Source organism: Megachile rotundata, chromosome 14 (assembly GCF_050947335.1).
Source record: "Megachile rotundata isolate GNS110a chromosome 14, iyMegRotu1, whole genome shotgun sequence".
In the NCBI taxonomy this organism is placed as follows: domain Eukaryota; kingdom Metazoa; phylum Arthropoda; class Insecta; order Hymenoptera; family Megachilidae; genus Megachile; species Megachile rotundata.
In genome coordinates, this window is record NC_134996.1 from 14,280,355 (window position 1) to 14,301,214 (window position 20,860).

General features: G+C 43.7%; 3 protein-coding genes across 6 annotated transcripts; all 3 read right to left on the minus strand.

Annotated features, from left to right (window-relative positions):
• Positions 1–377: 377 nt before the first annotated feature.
• LOC100881341 (uncharacterized) lies at positions 378–3,736 on the minus strand. Of its 2 annotated transcripts, none has more exons than XM_076539600.1 (4): positions 3,459–3,736; positions 3,142–3,277; positions 1,710–1,826; positions 378–601 (listed from the first exon to the last, which is right to left on the minus strand). In XM_076539600.1, exons 1-4 carry the CDS (start codon positions 3,577–3,579, stop codon positions 472–474), a joined length of 504 nt encoding a protein of 167 aa, XP_076395715.1. In that variant the 5' UTR covers positions 3,580–3,736; the 3' UTR covers positions 378–471. The 2 variants fall into 2 exon arrangements, with proteins under 2 accessions (XP_076395715.1, XP_003700141.1); XM_003700093.2 differs by having other exon boundaries at positions 3,142–3,314; positions 3,459–3,561.
• Positions 3,737–4,613: 877 nt separating this feature from the next.
• Positions 4,614–7,688, minus strand: LOC100881452 (uncharacterized). The gene is made up of 4 exons (XM_003700094.3): positions 7,341–7,688; positions 5,684–5,841; positions 5,010–5,117; positions 4,614–4,943 (listed from the first exon to the last, which is right to left on the minus strand). Exons 1-4 carry the CDS (start codon positions 7,461–7,463, stop codon positions 4,838–4,840), a joined length of 495 nt encoding a protein of 164 aa, XP_003700142.2. The 5' UTR covers positions 7,464–7,688; the 3' UTR covers positions 4,614–4,837.
• Positions 7,689–7,841: 153 nt separating this feature from the next.
• LOC100881561 (uncharacterized) lies at positions 7,842–20,190 on the minus strand. Of its 3 annotated transcripts, none has more exons than XM_076539603.1 (5): positions 17,055–18,705; positions 13,670–13,821; positions 9,674–9,876; positions 9,073–9,180; positions 7,842–8,983 (listed from the first exon to the last, which is right to left on the minus strand). In XM_076539603.1, exons 2-5 carry the CDS (start codon positions 13,814–13,816, stop codon positions 8,839–8,841), a joined length of 603 nt encoding a protein of 200 aa, XP_076395718.1. In that variant the 5' UTR covers positions 13,817–13,821; positions 17,055–18,705; the 3' UTR covers positions 7,842–8,838. The 3 variants fall into 3 exon arrangements, with proteins under 3 accessions (XP_076395718.1, XP_076395717.1, XP_076395716.1); XM_076539602.1 differs by lacking the exon at positions 17,055–18,705 and adding an exon at positions 13,997–14,460; XM_076539601.1 differs by lacking the exons at positions 7,842–8,983; positions 9,073–9,180; positions 9,674–9,876; positions 13,670–13,821 and adding exons at positions 14,484–16,048; positions 18,723–18,913; positions 19,598–19,862; positions 20,077–20,190 and having other exon boundaries at positions 17,055–17,171.
• Positions 20,191–20,860: the final 670 nt, after the last annotated feature.

The window sequence follows — 20,860 nt, forward strand, 5'->3', positions numbered from 1 at the left end:
AAAGAATATCCGAGATTCGAACGCGGAGATTCGCGCAACTTGGCAGCAATCGAGCAACCGTGTTCGCGGTGGATGAAGATTATGCAGTGATGCGGCAATGTTCGGGTTGAAAAATCGTCCAGGACCGGGATGGTAGCCAGGAAAACTTCGGTAACGTTTCTTCCTCGGGGCACGTCCGACGAGAGAAACGCGGTCAACGTTGAACACGCATACGAATGCGTCCAATTCCACGGTCCCTTCAACTCTTCAGGGTCAAATTTATTAATCGCTTGCCCCGGAATAACGTGTCACCATTCGTTTCTGCCAAAATTTTAAACGATGCGCATAGTTTGCTCAATTACGGCGGTCTACGGTTTCAAATAAATTTAACTGGGACATCTGAGGAAATGTTTATTCGATGTACCTAGTCCTTGCGAGTGAAGAAGAAAATTGAACGTACACGCGTGTATCCCTGAAGAGGCAAACGGGGCCTCAGAAGTCTAGATCGTAAATGGAATGCTGGCAAGTCGGATAAAGTTGGCCACAATTTTCGCTGCTCTGGTATGCGTCCTCGTAAGCTTGATCCTGCGATCGCTCGAACCTTCCGCCGTCCCTGGGCAGCCTGCAAGAAAGAAAATGGGATTTAAGGTAGCCAAATGGAACCGACGAATCGAGATTGCTTCGTCGAACGGACTAGCTTCGAGGCTCCTCTTGATAGGATCCACCGAAAGCCATAGGACCTCCGATTTTCGACCGTCGTCGCTTAGAAAACCTGATTTAACCGTTTCCTTACGAAACATACCATGAGTGCAAAAAAAGATGCTGATCATTCCGTTGGATACAAAATTCACAAAGTTGTATTAAATTTAACTAGCCCTTCGTAATTTTTGGAAAATTCTTCAGGAAGAAATTAGGTCGTAGATAAAAGACGAAAAGAATCGATACTGTTAACACTTTTCGGTAAATTAAGTATGACAGCAAGGTATCGGACAAGCGAAATGATTTATTCAGCCAAGCTAAAATGGACTCGCCAAGTGTCGATGATCGGTTACATGGGTCCACCACTCGTAACTCAATCGTTTCGGTTGATTAGTTCCTTTAATTGATTACATGCTGGTCGGCCAGACGTTTTAGCTTGATAATCGCTCTAATTGACTAACTGCTCGAATTAGATACAGGCCTGTTTTGTCGCTGAATGTTTCATTATACACCCATCAATGAGTACGCACGATATCAATCTTCCTCCGATTAATTATCTAATAACGACTCGTACCCGTATTGCGTACGGAGGCGAGTGAAATTGATAAGAGTTTAAAGAATTATGGAGAGGAGACTTAAATAGAATATTACTCGGGAAGTTACTTTATTACTATGGAAGGTCTGGACTCGTGAACCAGACTAGTTAGAGTCGCTTCGAGGGATATGTATATAGGAATGCATATTGAATTATGGATATAATCAATTGAAGGATAGTCGAGTGAGGATTTGCGGGAAAGTTATTGCGGATGTCCCTCCGGTGACCCCAATATGAATGCAAATATTTCACTTAATATTAATGACATTATCATTGTACTATTAATACTTTGTCCCATATTCATATCCTGTATCTGGTATTTATACAATCATGAATACAAATGTTCTGTACCGATAATGTACTGTAAGCTCCGAAGCGTAAACACGATGTCGCGTTTTTTGAAAGTTTTGACACGTTGTGAGAAAGAAAGACTTACGTGAATATTACGTGCAGGAGTTCCTGAACCAAGGTTCCTTTGCCAACGTCCGCAGGGTCTCGTTGGGCCGCTTCGCAGAGCGCCTTCATCACGCAAGCTCTTCCATCTAGTCCCGTGCTGTCAATGACGTTTAATTTCAGATATTTCTCTGCCTTAAGCTCGAAACTCGAGAACGCGTACGCTTTGCTAGCCGATACCGCCGGAAACTTCCGCGACACGAACTTCCGGGATAACTATGCGTCGCACGAAATCGCTGTTGCGAGTCATTAGAGCGATAAGAGTAGCGAAATTCTCACCGTCGATTAAATTTTTAACTTTGTTGCTAAATAATTCTTCACGAGTTTTTCAGAATTTCAAAAGTGTATTAATAGACGTAGAAACGTAAGATAATTTCTAGAAATAACTATGAAAGGTAAGACCGTAACTCAACGAAGCGTTAAGTGAAAATTACTGAATTACTTGCAAACTTCATCGACCGAAGTATTAAAGCATGGAAGTTGAGAACTTTTCAGCCCATCTTGGAAAATGAAATAACCTATTGAAAGCTGTGAACTGCAGTTACAGTGTCCTCTGAATAATTCATCCCATTATCGTGTTTTTATTTAATACTCGACAACCTTCTGCGTACAGCTCGTTTGTCGAGCATCTAGCGACGTAAATGCACAAAAATGGTCGAAGGAGAGGAAATGGAACGTGTTATATAAATGGGACAGAATCAAACCAAGCGACTTCCTGTTTCGTTATTCTCACACGTTTCTCATGAAAATTCCTGAGCCTGCCGTGCATTTGCATGTGCCAGCCAGGAAAAAAGGGTTCCATTTGCATGTTATATCACACTTCAGGAGCGAATAGGAAGCGAGTTTTCGTCAGACAAAAACAACAAGCGAGCAAAGCACAGAGGGAGCAGAAAAAAAAATTGAAATTCCCATCCTCTGCGTCAGGATCCATCCCTCTCCTTTTACCATTCGGCGCTCTATTTTCTACTTAACTTCTGCCACCTACGACTGAAACTCGTTTTAAAACGAATCACTGTTTTGTTTGAGTAGTTTCCAGCTTCAAAATCAGTCCGAATTCGTTAAACTTTCCGCCACTCGATGTAGATATTCGCGAGAACATTTTTTAATTAACTGCGATAACTACGGAAAGGAGGCGAAACGTAGGCGGTAAGTAGTACGAGTCAATAATAATGTTTACGAATAGTTATTGAAATCGAAAGATGTATAAAATATCTCGAGTGAAAGGGAATATCGTGAAATGGCGATTTCTGAACACGGTAACCGAACGAGGAGAGACATCAGCACGGTGGCTTGTTACCAAGTAGTGCGAGTCAATAATGGTTGCATCGCGAACGGTTAACAAAGGGATTAAATGAAAGAAAACACTGAATCCGTCCTTTGAACTGGATAAACAGTGGGTATTGTAATTTACTTACGACTGCAAAAAGGCTTCTATTTTGGGAAATACGACACTCCTGCTTCTACGATGGAGCAACCTTGTTACTTTTGTGTCGACTTTGTGCGGCAGCTCCCAAGCAAAAGCTGCTGTTGCTCCCACTACAATGTCAGTTTCTGTAATGAACGTTCCAAAGGTCAAACAGTACACCAGCTATAAAAGAAAGAGAAAAAAAACGGGAAACGTTTTGTAACATTATTCAATTGTTGTAGTATTAACGCTTTAAACGTGTTGTGCTTCGGGAAGTATTAAACTCGTGAAAATAACTTTTGTGCTCGATACGAAATCGTTTCTGACCTGCATGTTGCTGCCCTCTGGAAAAGTCAAGTACCTCTTCGGCCTGGACAACGATCTCGACGTGTCGTTTTGACCCTCGATCATCAAGAAATGGAAGCAGAAGAGCACGATCGAAAGACATCGAATGAGCATCGCTTCGACGAGATCGCGACGTTAGTTTTCGTTCTCATGCGTTTGAATTTCTCCTCGAAAGAGAAAGTATCGGAGGAAATTTACGAGATTGCAAGTTCCGAGTCGATTTCACCGCGACTACAGTGCGTTCTACACTGAGGCATCGATTCCTTTCTGGAAGATCAGTTACCGGTGCGAGTTAACGGGAACGAGCTAGTCGTAGCTTTTCACAAGTTTAATCAGACGTCGGACGGTAATTATTTCGACAAACAAAACGGCTGTCGGCCGTCTCGATCCCGTTTTACGATTAACTGGGTTAAATTTTATCAAAATCGACGTAAACCATTATGAATCTGATACGAAAAGAATTATTTCTGAAATTTAACCGTGGTTCGTACAGCGGTTCTTTATTTACCGCAAGGTAGATTCCTCTGCGTTACAGTTTTATTTGGAGAAACGTAATTATTTTTTTGAATACAATGTAACAAAATACGTAGAAACAGGACACGAACGAACGAACTCTCGACGTTCTACTTGTTTGTTATATTTTCAACGGCTCCGTTATATTAATTCGTACTGTCTTCGCTGGTGGAAGGTTACCGTGCCGAAAGAAAAAATCCATCTAACAGAGAGAGACGAAAAGCTCTTTTTCACCGGGCCACGGTACTTATTTCCTCATTTCGGAGACCATAGCTGTGCAACGAGCGTCTGTTAATTGCATATGGGAGTTGTGCGCTCTCGCGACCACCACCCACACCATAGTCGACGTCTCTGGCAAGAAAACCGCACAGCATTCTAAATTAATGCTTTTCGTTAACGCGTGGTCCGACGTGGATGCAATTATAACCGTTCTGTCGTGGAATGTTGGCGAGAGTTGTCGCAGAAGAGTGGAAAATCCGCCGGGATGATGAACGACCGACACTTCCGGTTCAAACTCTAAAAATATGATCTTACGTCGAGATATTGATCCCTCGGAGAAGCAAGAGTTATGGATGCTAACGATGGGAATCGTTATCCGATTAATCCTCTGGTAATGGTCGAGAATCAGTCGACAAGCGTTAATAAATAATTTCATCTTTATTTTCCAAAATACATAAATCTTCGTTAACGATACAATGTTGGTTTCGAGCAAGTATAGGGGAGAAGATAAGCTCTCGAATCCTCTCTCCCTCCGACTTAATTTAAAATTAAGACTACGCTCTCCATTACGTATTTAAACGTGGGATATCAATCAGCGTCGACCAGATTGTAACGCGTTCTCGGCTTTATTACTCTATAAAGCTATCGATTCCTACTAACTCGAGGGGACAATTTCTGACGTGAACGTCGCAGTAAACGCCATCCTCCGACAAACTGCCATTATTCCCATACGACCTGAAATCAACGACGGTTAAGTGGTTCGTATTTTGATACCGTGAAATCGATATTGATTTTGCTTACCCTACAAGTAATTTTAATATTTTCGCTATTACTCCATCTCTGTGCCTCACGTACTCCATCGATTGGCAAATGTTCTTCAGCAAGCAGGATCGGCCATCGAAACCGTGGCTGAAATGTTCGTGGAATATAAATCAAGATTTCGAACCATTCCTATAAACTGCTTATCTGCGACGAATATTTGATCTCGAAAATTTTCAAGCATTTCGAGAGCGCAGAAATTCTTGGAACATTTGAAGAAATGTCGCGAAATACATAATTGCATCGAGGTATGAAAACAGTGGCAAACGTTTGAGTAACGTCGGAGGTAGAGATTGTATCTAAGTTTCGGTATCGAAAGGAGGAGCGCAGAAATAGGGCGCACGAACGGTCAGAGGATAAAATTCGCAGAGAAATCGTGGAAGCCCATCGGATGCGCAGTTGGAAAGGATGAAACGAAGGATAGAGGAAATAAGAAAAAGGAAGGGAAGCTGGGGCAGTGAGTGACTGCGGAAGCAGTCGGCGGGTACAGCATTGGCCGATCCGGCGGTCGACGCCGGAAACCCTCGGCTCCGATGGCCAGAAATCCATCCGGCACCCTTTTCCAGCGAGCCTTCTTGCCAATTTCCCGGACTGCGCTTCTCCGGGTCTCGCTACCGTCCGTTGCATTATTCACGGACTATTAAACTATTTATTACCTTTCGTACACGAGCTCCGCGGCCTCGTGTACATCCGAGATGGACCTCTTGATCCTGACCGTATCGCTAGGAAGTTGCCATACCAACTTGAAGCCGGCTGCATGCGCAAAGATCGTTGTCGTGTACGCGAACGTATTGAGCTTGTAATTCACTCTGTACTGCAAGTGAACATCGTCGTTAGTAGTTGCCTTCCGTTAACACCGGGGAGTTATGCCAATCGATAGTTAACTCTCTAACGCTTGATCTTATAACGCGTAGCGATCTACCGCAAGGAAATGTATCTTGCAATTAAATTAATCTCTCGAAACATCCCGAAGAACATCGAAGGTAGGATTTCGGATTCATGAAAATACTGCGCGGGTGCATCCCGGCGTATTGCATAATCCCGGTGGAAAGCGTATGAATGTATTCAGGACTGTCGAAAGAGAACGATGATAAATTGCGAGGATGGTTCCACGCGATACGCTACTGTTCAATTTTTGCGACTATTCTCTAAAGTCATAGCGTATTCCGCTGCGCTAACAATCTTCCGCGCGAACAGTCTTATCAATTTACGTCGATCAAAAACGCGAAGCGAGACGTCGAGGAATAAGCAGCATTTTGCGAAGACAAAGAGCCCCGCGAACGCTGACCGAGAAATCGAATAAAGTTTCGTGTTATGATAACACTTTCACGACCACTTCACCCATGAAGAACCTATCGTCTCTGTTATCGAATAAAGTGCCACGCGATGGCGTAGTTTTGCACTTTATTATTGCTAGCTGCATATTGGCCTCCGGTCGAGCGGAGTGTATCGATTTATGGATGCTGATCTGAAATTCAGCCGGTGTCTCGTACATTAGGAGGAGTAGCGCACGTGCAGTGTCGTCGATACCGCGTTGCACTCGCTCGTAAGTGCACCGGATCATCGCGAGCTGCATAATTCTTCTGGTGGAATGGGCTGGAAATGCAGCCTACCCGAGCCTCGCACCTGCTGCACCCCTAAAATCCTAAATTTTCCCTCACCGTGTTCAACAAATTTCCTGCTACGTTCGTTTCAAATTTTACGATCGAGCAAACTTATCTATTAACAGCGTTTATAATTAAACTCCTCATCGATATACTTTGCTTCTAATTAATTTCGCTGATTATCGTCGCTCTTGAAACGAAACTTTAAAGGATCCGATCTTATAATACAGGAAACGTGCCGACAGATCGATGAAAGTCGCGACACGATGTGACTTAATCGTAACGGCATATTTTCGGCTTGAAAGGGTAGCAGATGAGCACTCGGTGATGCACCGCATTAATGCACTATGAAACCATTCTGTCGTAATTCGTGGATCCACCTGAAATGTATTTCCCGTCTACGAGTCGAACGCCTTATCCTATGGTTGGGTACAGGAAAATTTACCGCGGTGAACCACGCGAGGTCAACCTTTGAAAGCGTTACACATCAGAAACAGGTAAAAAAAAATTATTGAATCGAAACCAAAGGTTGTTCAGATTTCAAATAAGCTCTCGGAGAAAAGTTGTAATCGACTATTTCTGTAATAACGAATCGGTGAATAGAAAAGAATCGTAGAGTAAATAGAATAAGTATGTTTCGTTCGATAATTGAGCTCTCGTTCGCGAGATTCGATTGCCGGAAGAAGAGAGGCACTTGGCAGGTACTCACGAAAAAGGAGCTGCCCTTCCGGAACGTCAAGGATCTAGTGGGTCTGCCTGCGGTCACGAGTTTGCCCGCGGTAATGAAGGTAGCACAGAGGATACTCCAGAACAACAGTCGCATAATCAGCATGAATGTCGGGACCTGGGCCAAGATGTCCTTGCGAAGTTGTCGCACGAGACCCGTACAACTTGCTATGAAAATACTCTCGTCTGTCCTGGAATCCTTGCTTCACTGGAATTGAATCTGTTGGACGGACAGCGCTGCTGTGGGATATTGATAACGGTGCTTTGGTCCCCACCAATTCGCAAATTTTTTCTTCAATTTTACAAACTCTCGGTTCCTCCTTCGCGTACAGCTATTCTATACGTTATTCGAAACGAAAATCATTCCAATTAGACTGTCTTTTTTTAATAATTTTATCGTGAATTTGCTATTGACGGTAAAGGAGAAATGTCAGAGGAAGATAAGTACGGAAAGGAAAATATAAAATTATTGCCTCGTTCCGCATAGATTGGAAAGAATCATTTTATTTTACGGAAGCGGATACAATTGGTAGAACGCCTCTTACACACATGTTTTCATTTCCTTCGAAAGTTGTCAGAAATTTGCCGTATTGTTCGTACGATACGATGAAAAGTTTCGATTTCTTTGCTCGACGACGAAACTTCTCGATCGAGTAACAGTAGGAGTGGTTATTTCCCGATACATGCAAGGTACAGTTGTACGAGTGTACTTATCAAACAAGGCAGTTCATTAAACTTGGCAAATTCGTTTAACCGTATTCCTGGAAGCGAGACGAAACGTCCGGGCGAAAAATCGACGAAATAATTCCCATGAGTCGCGGAAAGAACGGCTCGACAGACGGCAATTGCTACCTTCGGCTACCTTTCGATTAAAGCGACTTCCATTCAGCTCTGGTCGACGCTTTGAAACGATCCCGTCGCGGTCGAAACAACCGTGAAACTGGCACTTGATAATAAATTATTTCGCGCCTATACACGAACACCTGTTCGCGGCATGCTTAATCCGGAAGGCTGTATAAAATATACTGACGGTAAGCATCCTTGCGTTTCGTTCCTCTCCTTTTTCCTCTTCTCTCTGATTAATCGTGCCTCGAATGCGAGGAAATTCGAGGAGCAAGTAGCACGAGAAAATGAACGCGGTAGAAGGGAGAATAAAAAAAGAGAGGAGCGTATCGTGGTGGATCAAAGAATCCCGTTTCATAAGCCACGCTGAAAATTATTTCGACGGTAGCCAGAGCCTTTAATTAACGAGAATTTCGCGTGGAAAAGTTACGAAAGCTGTTGGCGGGGTTGCTCGTTTATCGCGTCGTAACGAGCGTAACAGCGTGTGTAACGCAAGACAGAAAGAGATTTATTCCGCTGTGAAAGAAAAGTTGACGTAACGCGAGCTTGATGGATGCAACTGGGTCGAGGAAGGAAACTGAGGCTGCGAGAAGTGGCCAACGTACGCGGAGAATCTGATAACGCGAATGCGAGCTGGCTTAATAAACGATGGATATTTTATCTAAAATCCCAGCGCCGACGGGACAAGACGAGTAAAGGCTGGAGCAGTTCTTCCCGCGTCTTCCGGCAGCGGCAGCCTCTAAATATTCTTCGTCCATCGTCGATGCGTCTCCGTGATCGGGACTGTAATGGAAGTTTGAACGCGTGCTACACTCTTTAACGTTCTTTTCTCAAATTGAAAGATCGATATCGATCGAATCGAGGCGCCTTACGTTAGGAGAAGATGCAATAATTCACCCAGCAGACCCTCGTCTTTCAAGGGTGTTGCAGCAGCCTCGCAGATGTTCTTTTTCAAGCAACTCTTTCCGTCGATGTTCCTCCTGAAAAGTAATTAGAAAATTAAGCTTAGACCTTTCGGTGTAAACCCGATACCACGACGCGTCACTGTCGTTTCATTTCGTAATTAAATATTAACTTCTAAACGCTTTGCTACATCGGTTATTTACCGAAGCTACCGTTATCGCTTGATCGAATCAAAATGTGCATTTCACTTTGAATACGCGTGATTTACAAGGTGTAACGAGTACCAGAATTAACAATATAGAAACGGTAACGTCGATAAATTATTCATAAACTTCTCGACAGGTTAATTATTCGATAACGCGGATTCCAAGCGTCGGAATTTATTAAACGCTGTTACGGTTACGACTTCCGTGAAACGCCGGCTATTAATCCATCACGGTTGTAAATTTCTGGATTGACGCGTTATTTCTCGAGCAAAAGTTTCAACGTCCCCTGAAGGGACTAATTGTTCGCGATGTTAAGCTAAAAAGAGGCATCGCGGGAACTAAGGATTTCAGAGCAGACATTTACCTGTCAAGTTCTTGTTCCAGAACGTTGTAAACAGGAGCCCTCTCGTTCCAACTTACGTTTCTGCGACGTCGCCGTGACGAGCCCTCGAAGAAGTTCGTGAAGAAGGTCGCGTTGTCTGGCAACATATATTGGAACTGAAAGTTTTGGCCGTAAACCAAAATCCTCCCGGAGAGTTGCACCGGCACTGCTAGGCCCACGACTAGCTTGACAGAAAGGCAATAAATATACAGATGCACGCGATAGATGCGCGTCGAATTCGATTTCGACGATATTTCGTCGTTTCGAAAGCTTACCAACCTACTCGATTCCTGTCGCGATGCTTTCGCGATATATGTTGCAACGTTTGCATCGTTTAACCGACCTTTGTTTACTCTATCGATTTTTCACTTATCAAATTTTTCTAAAGTAATAATTACATTCGGTAAAGCAACTAGCACCGTAAGTGGTGCGGATAAATAATTAACCAACTTCTCGAGGGCGTATATCGAGAATGATGGGACGACGGAATTAATTTGATTTATCCTGTCCTGAAACTGTACGGGTTTAAAATAAAAGTTATAAATGGATTACTAAAAAAATAGCGATGAAAAAGTGTTTGGACAGCGATCGAATGAAACCTTGAAAGCTGCGTAATACAACCGCTGTGCGATGAGAATAAACGCTGTTTCGCTAATTGGAATAGGGATTAAAAAATGAAGAGAGAAAAAGAATTGGTGAAAAAATTTGATCAAATAAAATCTCTCCGCCACTTTGAGCAAAGCTTTACTTACGCATTCAAAGAAACAATTTGGAGGAAAAGAAAGAGGAGAAAGAAACTCCATCAGGGAGAGTAAGCAAGCGTGCGAAACACGGTGAAGATAATAAAAGCTTCTTCCTCGTAACTCTGACTTTCTTTGGATCACCGAAGACGACCACGAAGAAGTGCACGTTTCTGTGTTTTCCCTTGGAGAAAAACGACGCTGGGCATCAAAAGAATAGTCGAGTGACAAAGAACAACCATAAGGGAAACGCAACAACGCTCATGACTCTCTTTGCCGAAGGAAAAGAAAACGCTGCGGAGTGCGGAACAAATGACTCGAAGACCGTCATTAAAAGAATCCTGAGGAGAAAGAGGAAGCCTGGGAAAAAGGAGCGGGACAACGAGGAGAAAGTTGTGTCGGGTACGCTACGGAAACGATAAGAACGAGAGAAATTCGTGAAGGCAAACTTGTCTCGGAACGAGCAGCCAGGAAAGACGCGTGGCAAAGCGATTCGCGTTTCATGATATTTCGCTTGGTTTGCTTCCCGACGCCTCGAGACCAAGTGTAAGGCTTGCAAAAACAATGCAACCCGGTGCAGAACTCGGTCGTGGAAAGTTGGCAGTGAGGGCAATTAGGGAGCAGAAAAATCCTGTCTTCAAAGCGTAGGCCGGATGAAAAAGCTGCGAAAGATTTCATTAAAGTTTGCGAGCGCCAGCCGCTCGCGAGAGCGAGAAGATTGCGGTAAAGTTTAACGAACGGAAATTCCGTTCGTTTTCGCATTCGCGGCAACTTGGAAACGACCGGGCAAACCACCCGATAATTATAACCGATCATCGATTTTCTCAGCGTTTATAAATGATTTACCGAGGATGAGGAAAAAGATCGCGACGCCGAAGACAGTTTCTTTCCATTCTCGGAGTAATTGTCGGAAAAAGAGAACAGCGTAAAGGGGTTCTCTTTCGATGCCGAGATAGAATCTTCTCGGAATTGTTAGGAGGAACTTTTGCAAGTGTAAAGAATTTACTGGCTCGAGAAAGAGGAAAAGTCGAAAAGGAAGTCTGGATGAAGTAGTTTTCCTCGGATTCGCCTTCCCTTTGAAATCGCTGCTCGAGCGAGATAAATGTGCCGGATGTAATGAAATGAAAAGCCCAAGGAAACGAAATCAAACGGACAGCAAAATTGGCTCTGTTGCCGTTCGAGAAGAAACAGCCTTCGAAATGAAGCATTCGAAGATGTTTCGCGATACATCGCTACCGTTAATTCGTTTTACTCGCGAGACTCTTTCGTTTTTAAGTCGACCAACGCAATTTTTCTAACTCGGCAAATAAATATGTAAACCGAGAGGTTCGCGACCGAAGGGAAGAAACGGGAATGGAGGAAAATTACAGCTGAGCTGTGGGTCTTTTTTGCCATTCGCGAGGAAATTTCGCATCCGCTGGTCCTCGTATTTCAACTTTTGGAATACTGCTTAACCCCTATTCGTTTTCAAGATATTAAGCCGTCGCTGAACTTTCTTCCCTCCACTCTTGCCCTGCACTTCGTTATTCCTCCCGTTTCTTTAAGTAAACCGATATCGTTGTAAGAAAACCTTGTAACATTTTCACCGCCGCGTTATTTATACGAATCGTACTTTAGGAAGTTTCTTATAATTTTACTAGGTCCATTAGGTATTTCTTTAAAGATTAGTTAGAGAAAGAAATTGCTCTCCCGATAAGATGGCTGACTACGAAGCGAAGACACGGAAGTAATCCAACGTTCTTTGCTAGGTTCGTTTTTCTTCTCGCTTTGACGCTGCGCTTTTGACGCAGTGCAGCTTCGACTGTTTAGATACATACTGACCCAGAAACGGTGAATTTTATTTCATGTTTCCCGCCTTCGTAAGGCAAATTTCCAAATATTTGGAATCGCGCAGCCGACTGGAAATCCGTCGATCGAACGCGTCGCGCGAAGCGAAATCGAAGAAAGTACAACGTAACGGAGCAGCGAGAGGAATTTTCCGATTTAATTAAAAGATTTAATTCGAAAGTTATCGGAGAAGATTCCAGTTAATTATCAGGCAGACTCTCTCGACTTCCGACAAGTGAAACACGCTGGTAAGTCCTGAACTCGAGGAATCCGGTTCAGTTTGCGTTTAGTTTTCGGTTCCGATTCCCCGCTTGTCCTTGTCGAGGACTTCGAGAAGAGATCGAGCCGGAGAAGACTCAACCGAGGATTAATTAATTCGTGTCTGACGCTCCGACATCCGAGACGTTAATTGCGGAAAGGAAAACAGTGCGGCTGTCCACGATAAGACTCGGATACGGTTTGCATCGCGAACTCTTTTAACTCGCGGCATCGCTTTGGGATTCGTGCGAAACAGCCAGTAATTACCGGCAGCGAAAGAAAAATATCAGTTTGCGAGAGGGAATGCTTTGCCTAAGATTGACTTAAATTACTGGTTAGCCAGACACACGGCCTGTATTCTTAAAGGACTCTTTTTTCATTTTCTACGTGCCGGGGTTGCTGAATCCGGTATTTCGACGAGCACCGTTGACCGAGTTCGAGGAAACTTTCTTTCGAAGAACCGTCTCCGAGCCACTGAAATTAATTGATAAAATTAATTATTTCATCGAAGATTTACTACCGAGAGATATATCTGTTCGCGTTTCTTTCCGAAAAGTTTATTCGCAGTATCAATTAGAAGCGTAACGAGTTCCATACAGGTCGACGAAACGAATTCGCTTACGGTTCGCGGAGCACACTCGCGAATCCGTTCAAAAACGGCGAAATTTGAATACGCAAGATGTACGAGCGTCCGACAATATTTATGTGGCAAGAAGGACGCGAAATAAAAGGGAAATACGAAGCCCGGACACGTTCACCGTGCACTCGAGCGTATTTTTCATTCGCGTTTCCTGTTAAATGGGCCTGTTTATCTTCTATATGGTTTTCAGATACCAGCGAAAAGCGTGAATTATTGCCCGACCATTATCCAAGTGTACAGAAACCGGACTCGTTGAAATTTAATTATTAATAGTTCTCGATTAATAATTAATCCAACAATTTACCAATCTTTCGTCTGCGAGCTTTCCAATTCTAACGTTGGCGTACTCTTCGAAACAAAAATAACTCGAACGTATAACCATCGCGAATTTCGTTACTATGGCACAATAATTTTTTGATTCGAGGAGGAGCGCGTCAAAGGATCGCAGCATCTTAATTTTCTGATGCCGATATTAAAGTTTAAAGCTTTCCCGTCGAAGCATAAAATAAATACCTTGAAATTGCCGGTCAAAGGGTAAACAAGAGGCGGAGGATACAGTGCTTGCCTCGTCTCTCTCGCTTGCTCGCTTTCTTCAGGCTGGATCAGCGCAAAAAGGAATAGCAGAGGCAGCTTCCGATCCACTTTCGTCCAAATAAACATCTTAACTATAACCGAAGAGAAATTATTTTAAGATACGTCAAAATCGGTTTACTCGATTATGATTCTCGAAATAAGAAGCTTGTTTTTCCCCTGTTTCGTCAACTCGAGTCTGAAACGAATGTGGCGAACGACCTCACGAAAAGCACGTTGGCAAACTTTCAGAGAGTACATTTGACTCACCTCGTGGATGAAAGAATGAGGGTTCTATATCCTGATCTCAAAGTGAATTTCGTCCCCTTGGTGGCGAGCACAAAGGCACGCAACTAGCACGAAACTCGCCGGGACTCTGTCGACCGGTCTGAATGCCCGAAACTTCCAGTTCCTCCGCGAAATTAACGCGTCATCTGTCAACTCGGAACATAGTTACACTAGGAAGCTTCTGTGGTTGACTGTACCCTGTTGAACGAGCTAATTTTGTACCGCCAAGAATCCTGCTACTCGTCGACGCGATTCTTCTTTCTTCGTCGGTTCCCGTTTCGGCCATTGCTACCGAATTCGATAATCAGCTAAGCAAACAACGTTATTTTTCGTTACGTCGGCGTTATTTGGATACTTCATTAGGACGTAACAGTTGTTGGGTTCATCTGCTTCGCAGAGTTTCGACAGTCTGTATTTTGGAGAGCCAAAATTTGGACAAGAAAAGATTAAATATGTGGAAAATAATATAAGTGGAAGGTCTGGATATCGTTAAAGTGCCATTCTTTTCTTTCGCGAGAAAAAGAGCCATTCACATCTCTGTCCCTAAAAGTATGAAAGAAAGGGGTACGAGTCGAGCATAAATCACACGATTACAGGACGTAGAAGCTTGACGTTTAATAAAACTTTTAGAATCACAAAAGGGGACTAAGACGCGTTGGAACATTTTTCAAAGCGGCGGCTCGATACTTTGAAAGTACAAAATCTCTACTAAGCAAAAAAATAAACGCAGAACGTAACAAATGAATGGTTGAACGTTTAGGAGGTAACTAAAATAAAATATCAGATGGACAAATTTCGCGCGGAAAAATGATCGCGTCCCCGGCTACTTTAGAGCAAACCTCGACAGCGAAATTTACTTAAGACTTTTCCTTATTTTTCGCTCTTGGCCTGCGAACGATCGCTTTCGATCGCCGACTTATGGTTGCCAGCACGAAAAGTTATCGCGAAAACAGAGTGGTCTTATCGATCAATGGAATTGCTTGCCAAACGAAACGTTATCCTCCATTTCTGCCTAGTGAATCGATCCTGTCGATCTTGATTACCGTTTCGATCACTGTTCCTCGGTTATCACTTAACGCAATTGCAGACCGCTTCTTTTATATCGACAAATGAACCCACTTGCCAGCGATTTCTGCAATCATTTACCCACCCTATATATTACGCTGTCGCTCTAGATACAGCAGGCTCTTGTCACGTGACCATTTTCACACGTATCTCGACAGTTTAGAGAATTCGTTCGGAATTTTTGACGATGATAAACGATAGGTATTCGTAGAAAGTGTTGGTCGATGTAAGGCGTGGAATAATATGAATTGTAAGAGACTTTTTCGTTAGGAATTATTCAAAGGAAAAGGGGTAGTAGCTGAACATAGAGGTTTCTAGGGCAACGTGGAAGCTGCTACAGCGAAATTTACTTAGCACCTTACTTCCCTGCTGTCCTCGTCGGTGTCAAAGCTCCTCCATAATAAATTCTTTTATGACCAGGCTGCTGCACCGTACATTTCCTTAACCCTCGTGCATCAACTCCAATATAGTTGACGCGAAAGTTTGATAAAACAATCTATCTGCGTGAAATTCACTGGCTTTCATTAAAACTGCTCCGGCAACATTTCTCTTCGTTAAGAACGTATCGTACGCGCGTTACTAACGATGTTGGGAATAAACACAGGTATTTTGGAGAAATAAATTATCTTTCTTATTTTACAGAAAAAGCTGTATTAAACGTTGACCGTGGTTCTCGAGCAAATCGTCGTAATACATGGGTGTTCGAATGATCCGGTTACCGGATTCGATGTAGTCTCGTTCGAGAGCGAAAGTTCAGACGAAGCGAGTGGATTCGAAGTGGACATTTAAATGCGGCGTGTCCCCTAAGGGAACAAGATTTCCGTAAACGTTTCCAAGGGTGAATCGATGCAATCGGGATAGGCCAGGATGCAGTCACCGCCAGATCTTCCCAATCGCTCCGCTTCCTGATACAATTGGTCGACGCTCTGGTGAGTGGAATTAGTCGTTTCTGGCAAGTCCTCCGTCGGCCTGATCGAGAAATTCCAGGTTTCCACGATGAGCACGATCTCAGCGGGAAGGTGTTAACGTAGAATAAATTGCAATTGCTTTCTATTATCAACGCGTTTCCAGCAGTGAGCCGCGTTCCATTACTTTTCACCGTTGCTATAGCCAGTATTTTAATGCGACTACGTCTTCTATTGTTCGCGGAAGAAACGTAATCATACAAAAGGTAACATTGTTGCTATCTTTATCCTGTAACTATGTAGAGTAATTTGAAACGTAAGATAAAAAGTAGAAAGGAAGGATCCATCAAAACGAAAGAGTAAAATTAAGCGTGTAAAAATTTGTCGGTGGCACGCGTGCACAAAGAAGATACAAAGGGAAAAGCTAAGCGAAACACCTTCCATTAAAAGCTTAATGCACGCGCCTAACTTGGTCACAATTAGAACACGGCTACCGGATCGCTTGCAATTTCCTTCGAGTACACGAAGCCGCTTTTGGAATAGCAAATTCGTGACCAGTTTTCTAGCTACCCGATCGTCCTGCCAATACGTTAGCTAACCCTTTCTGCCGATCGATGGTTAATTAAATCCCTGTTCGTTATTCCACTCGCCGACTATCCTCGTTCGTTGTTCGATCCCTTCAAATTACTCCGGTATTATTGCGCTACCTTTGTGCTCTGTATACGCTGGAATGATAGATTTTCCTCGGGTACATAACTTCTCGGCATTTTCCGAATCATCGAATCGCGTTCGTCGAAATAATGAGAGCGGTAATAAATTTGTTAGTTTTAAGAGAGTTCTTTGAAATTGTCAAAACGTAGCGTCGATTTATCGCGTTATCTTGGCTTATACGTGCTTCGTTACACCGCACTGTCGCCCTATTTTATCGCGAGCGAGCAGGACCAGCCATTAGGGACTTCCAACGGAATTCATTAACCGGAAGCTCCTCAAGAAATGAATTTCGTTTCGGGAAATGCACGCGGCGGTGTGCTAGATGGTTGAAAGCGCGCGATTCGTCGCAACGAACTTACGTTAAAATTAAGTGAATCACCTCCTCGAGGACGTCCTGGCGTGTCCTGCCAAATGGTGTCTCGGCGAGCTCGCAAATGGTCCTTAAAAGACACTTTCTGCCGTCCTGCCAGCCATACCTATAAACACCGAACGCTCAATTTTAATTTTTCACCCTCTCGAAGCTTACGCGCCCTTCCTCCGCTTCTTGCTCCGATGCTTTTTCGTTGCTCCCTTTTTGCCGTCTTTTAGCATTTCGAACGCTTCGCGGAGGTAATTTCATCAGGAAGTGGCGAGATCCTTGAGTCGTGCAGCCGCGAGATGATATTGGTTCTCTAAACCGGCAAAAGAGAATTTTTAAACGCGTCCCCCTATTCCATCGTTCGTTCTAGAACCGAGAAATTCATTATTCTTCGTTTCCGACGCTCTCGTTCCCCGGTTACCTTCAATGAAATTATCTACTGCTCGAGGAAACATGAAAATTAGATTGAACGCTTGTGCCTCGATATACCGGTGCCCTCGAATTGGAACAGCGAGTATAAAGCGTTACGAATGAAGCGTCTTTGCTTGAACGCGCCCTGATCGATACGGAGGTTGCTTATAAATGATTTCCAATTTATTAGAATAAAGAGCTGACCGAAATTTCGTCCCATTCAATCCGCTAACGATCCACTTAGCTCGACGTCGCGTCTCCCTGCGTCAACCACGAATCAGCCCCGACACTTTCTTAACTTCCGCACAGCCTTTCCAAAGCGGACTTGTTCCCTAGTTACGTACGCTTTACTCCGTCTCTCGGTCTGTACCGCGAGCTGCTAAAGTAATTGCCTTATGTCGCAATTAATTTATGTTCAGGTTCCCGTCTTTACCTTACCTCATCCTCGAGCCCTTTGATCTTGAGGCCGTTATACTCGCTTAGTCTCCCGGCAAGAATGTCCTTTGTTAGCTTCAAGAGCAATTGTCTTGGAAACTAAGATCGCCAAGGAGTAACGATAAGTAGCAGGAAATTATGACAGTGGGTGCGTCTATTAGATAAACCATTGATTACGAAATTACGCGGTGCTTCGCAATGGGACGTAATCGAATAATTTACGGAAACGTATTAACAATGTAACCGAATAGCGTACGAGTAATTGAAATTCTGTTATCAACTGAAGGACGTTGTCCTTAAAAATCGTTATTGTCGCGTGCCACGGTAAACACGTTGATTTTTACCGTGGCAGTCAACGCGTAAACTCGCTAAATGAACAAAATTGACATTCGTTATCGAGGAAAAGCTCGAAGCCTTTTTTTTTTTTTGTTCCACCTTTGGTTGTTCCCTGCGTAAAAAGCTTAAAATTGCCTTGAAAACCAACGAAACGTTTATCCGACGGTTCATAAAACGCATTTCGAGGCCCGGTTTCCCGTTTGTTTCGAGTAATCAGCGGCCCATTGTGCGCTCCATCGGCGGTAAATACGGACGCGGCGGATGATCCTCGGCTAGAAAATGGAATTTCATTAAACGTCGCCAGGAACGATCACAGCCAATTCCAGTGTCCATTAATTACGAATTTATTCGTTCGCCCTAGTCGCGTTTATCGATTTATTCTTCCCCGTAACGCGCTAAGATTTACTATGCGTACTCTACGTTCGAAAAGTTGACGGTAAAATGTATCGAATCGAAGGAGCTTGCGGTAATTAGGAAAAATACTCACCGGTCGAATAAATTTTCGATGGTCTCGTAGGTGTCCCGCAGACTGAGATCCCTCGACTGCCTGGCTGGCATTATCGTAGGCTCGAGCTCCGACAAGTTCGACGGAAGTTTATAATTGAATTGGAATGCGGCCGAGAAAACCACGCTGCCTCTTTTGTTCATGGAAACCGGAACCGATATGCCGGTCGTGAACTGGAAAATGGAACAAACGGACGCCGTATGAGAGACGGGGAACGATCGTTTCTCGAACGAAACAAACTTTCCGACTCGTGAAGGGAGACAACAAAAATTTATCCAGAGAAGGTGAACGGTTCTGGATACTGATTCCGAGTCGTTGGAAAAGTTTGACGCGCGTTTAGGAAGGGGTCGTTGCGTATCGAAGGAAATGCGCCTCGTAGCAAGTTTTTTTATTCTTCGATATTCGCTAATACCCGGATCTCGTTTTTACGACAGATACCGCTTTAATACACGGAGTGACCCACGGTGAATGCGCGATCGATTTCCGCTGCAAATGCTTATTACCGCGATATCGATCTCCGTTTAAAAAATTGCGAAGTAAATGACGCGTGCTTGGCTCGTAACAAACTATCGACTCCCCGAGAGCCGTAAGTGGGAGAATTTATCCCGTAACGCGGTATTCTCCTGCGAAACGATGTCTAGGGTAAAAAATATATGGAATACGATGCAAAGAAATCGGACGTGAAAGCAGAAGAGAATGGAGGGAATTTTGTAAAAATCGCTCTTCGTCGAAATCGAGAAAGGTTTTCCAGATGACTCGACAACAAAACGGATATGAACGTCCCACGCTAGGATTTATCGTAAAAAACTGGTTGATTAAGCAGCAAATAGGGTGAGAATACTTCGTCAAATATTTACCAATTGTATCCGGTTAAATATTAAACGTTTCAAGGATGATATTTCATTCAGTAGCCCGCTCGCTGCTTGACTTTCAGCTCGTTTATTTAAAAGCAGGCTCTGCCAATTTCGCCGGCAAAGCTGCGAATACTCCATTAACTTTCTTCTTTCAAATTGCTTATTCAAACGTTTCATGAGAACCCCTTATTAAGAAGGAACGTTTGCTTGTCACGGGCGAAGCATCGACAAGCGGATATCCGTCGAGTTGCGCCGCTTCCTCGGTCGTCTTAGACAGAAAACATTAAGAATTCAATGCAAACAGAGAAGCAATCTAATTAGGGGAAACTTGGTAGGAGTACTCGTTATCTGAGCAACGGACTTAATAAGTTTCACGGGCTGTCTAAGAGGATAAGAAGCACGGTTTAAGTCTCGAACATTGGCCGTCTCGGGGGCTATGAAAACGCGTTAAAAAATGATTATATTAAAGACAACGTAATTACCTGGAATACCGATTTTGCGGGAAACAGAAGAACACCGTCGCTGTTCCGAACGAACGGCGATAGAATCGCGAATATTAACGCGAACGACTGAAACATGTTGCCAACGAACGTTTGTCGAATCGACGGAATTAACCAGACGCTTTACCGGAATAATTTGGAGACCGATTTTCGATGGTTGGTCAACGAACTAGCAGCGAGTGTGCCCTTCCTCGTGAACCAGCACGCGTCGACCAGTTTGTGACGACGCGATAATGAGCCCCGGAGTTTGTGGCGGGAGATGGAACGATGTTTGCGTTCGACGAACGTTTGCGATGCAAAATTGCCGAGTGAAAACATTTTACAGCGTCCCTGGAGACGAATCGTCGCGCAATTTTGCCGGTGTTGCTCGGACGCCGTATCGGTCGCGATTATTGGAAAATAAAAATTGTAATGAAATTTTATTAAATACATAGTAATCAATATTCCCGAGATAACGAGATAAAATGCATCGAGGCCCCAGAATTTTCTAGGGTACCGTGTCGCGTTCGGCGAATTTAAAACGGATCGAATTTGTCAGCAGACACGCGTATTTCTCCGTTTTCGTGCGACAAATCGATTCGATCGAGGAAATAAAATTGCTGTCGCTGAAGCATCGCGGATCGCGTGGAATAAAGGATCGACACCGATACCAACGCGTTTTATCAAGGTATTCAACGATTACTTGGAAAACCGATGCTCGATTCATCGGCGGGGTATCAGCTTAACTCTTGCCACCGATAGCGTTGTAAATCCAATAATTGCCCGG

Coding starts and splice junctions, on each gene's coding strand:
- LOC100881452 (XM_003700094.3), bottom strand. CDS start 7,463: ATGCTGATTATGCGACTGTTGTTCTGGAGTATCCTCTGTGCTACCTTC. Junction 5,842..7,340: donor GGAAGGGCAGCTCCTTTTTC/GTGAGTACCTGC, acceptor GTTCACTTGCAG/TACAGAGTGAATTACAAGCT. Junction 4,944..5,009: donor ATATTAAAATTACTTGTAGG/GTAAGCAAAATC, acceptor CGTTGATTTCAG/GTCGTATGGGAATAATGGCA.
- LOC100881561 (XM_076539601.1), bottom strand. CDS start 19,771: ATGAAACGTTTGAATAAGCAATTTGAAAGAAGAAAGTTAATGGAGTAT. Junction 18,914..19,597: donor TATTTAACCGGATACAATTG/GTAAATATTTGA, acceptor TCCATTTTCCAG/TTCACGACCGGCATATCGGT. Junction 17,172..18,722: donor ATCGAAAATTTATTCGACCG/GTGAGTATTTTT, acceptor CGGTGTTTATAG/GTATGGCTGGCAGGACGGCA.
- LOC100881341 (XM_076539600.1), bottom strand. CDS start 3,579: ATGTCTTTCGATCGTGCTCTTCTGCTTCCATTTCTTGATGATCGAGGG. Junction 3,278..3,458: donor CAGAGGGCAGCAACATGCAG/GTCAGAAACGAT, acceptor CGTTCATTACAG/AAACTGACATTGTAGTGGGA. Junction 602..1,709: donor CTCCTGCACGTAATATTCAC/GTAAGTCTTTCT, acceptor TCTTTCTTGCAG/GCTGCCCAGGGACGGCGGAA.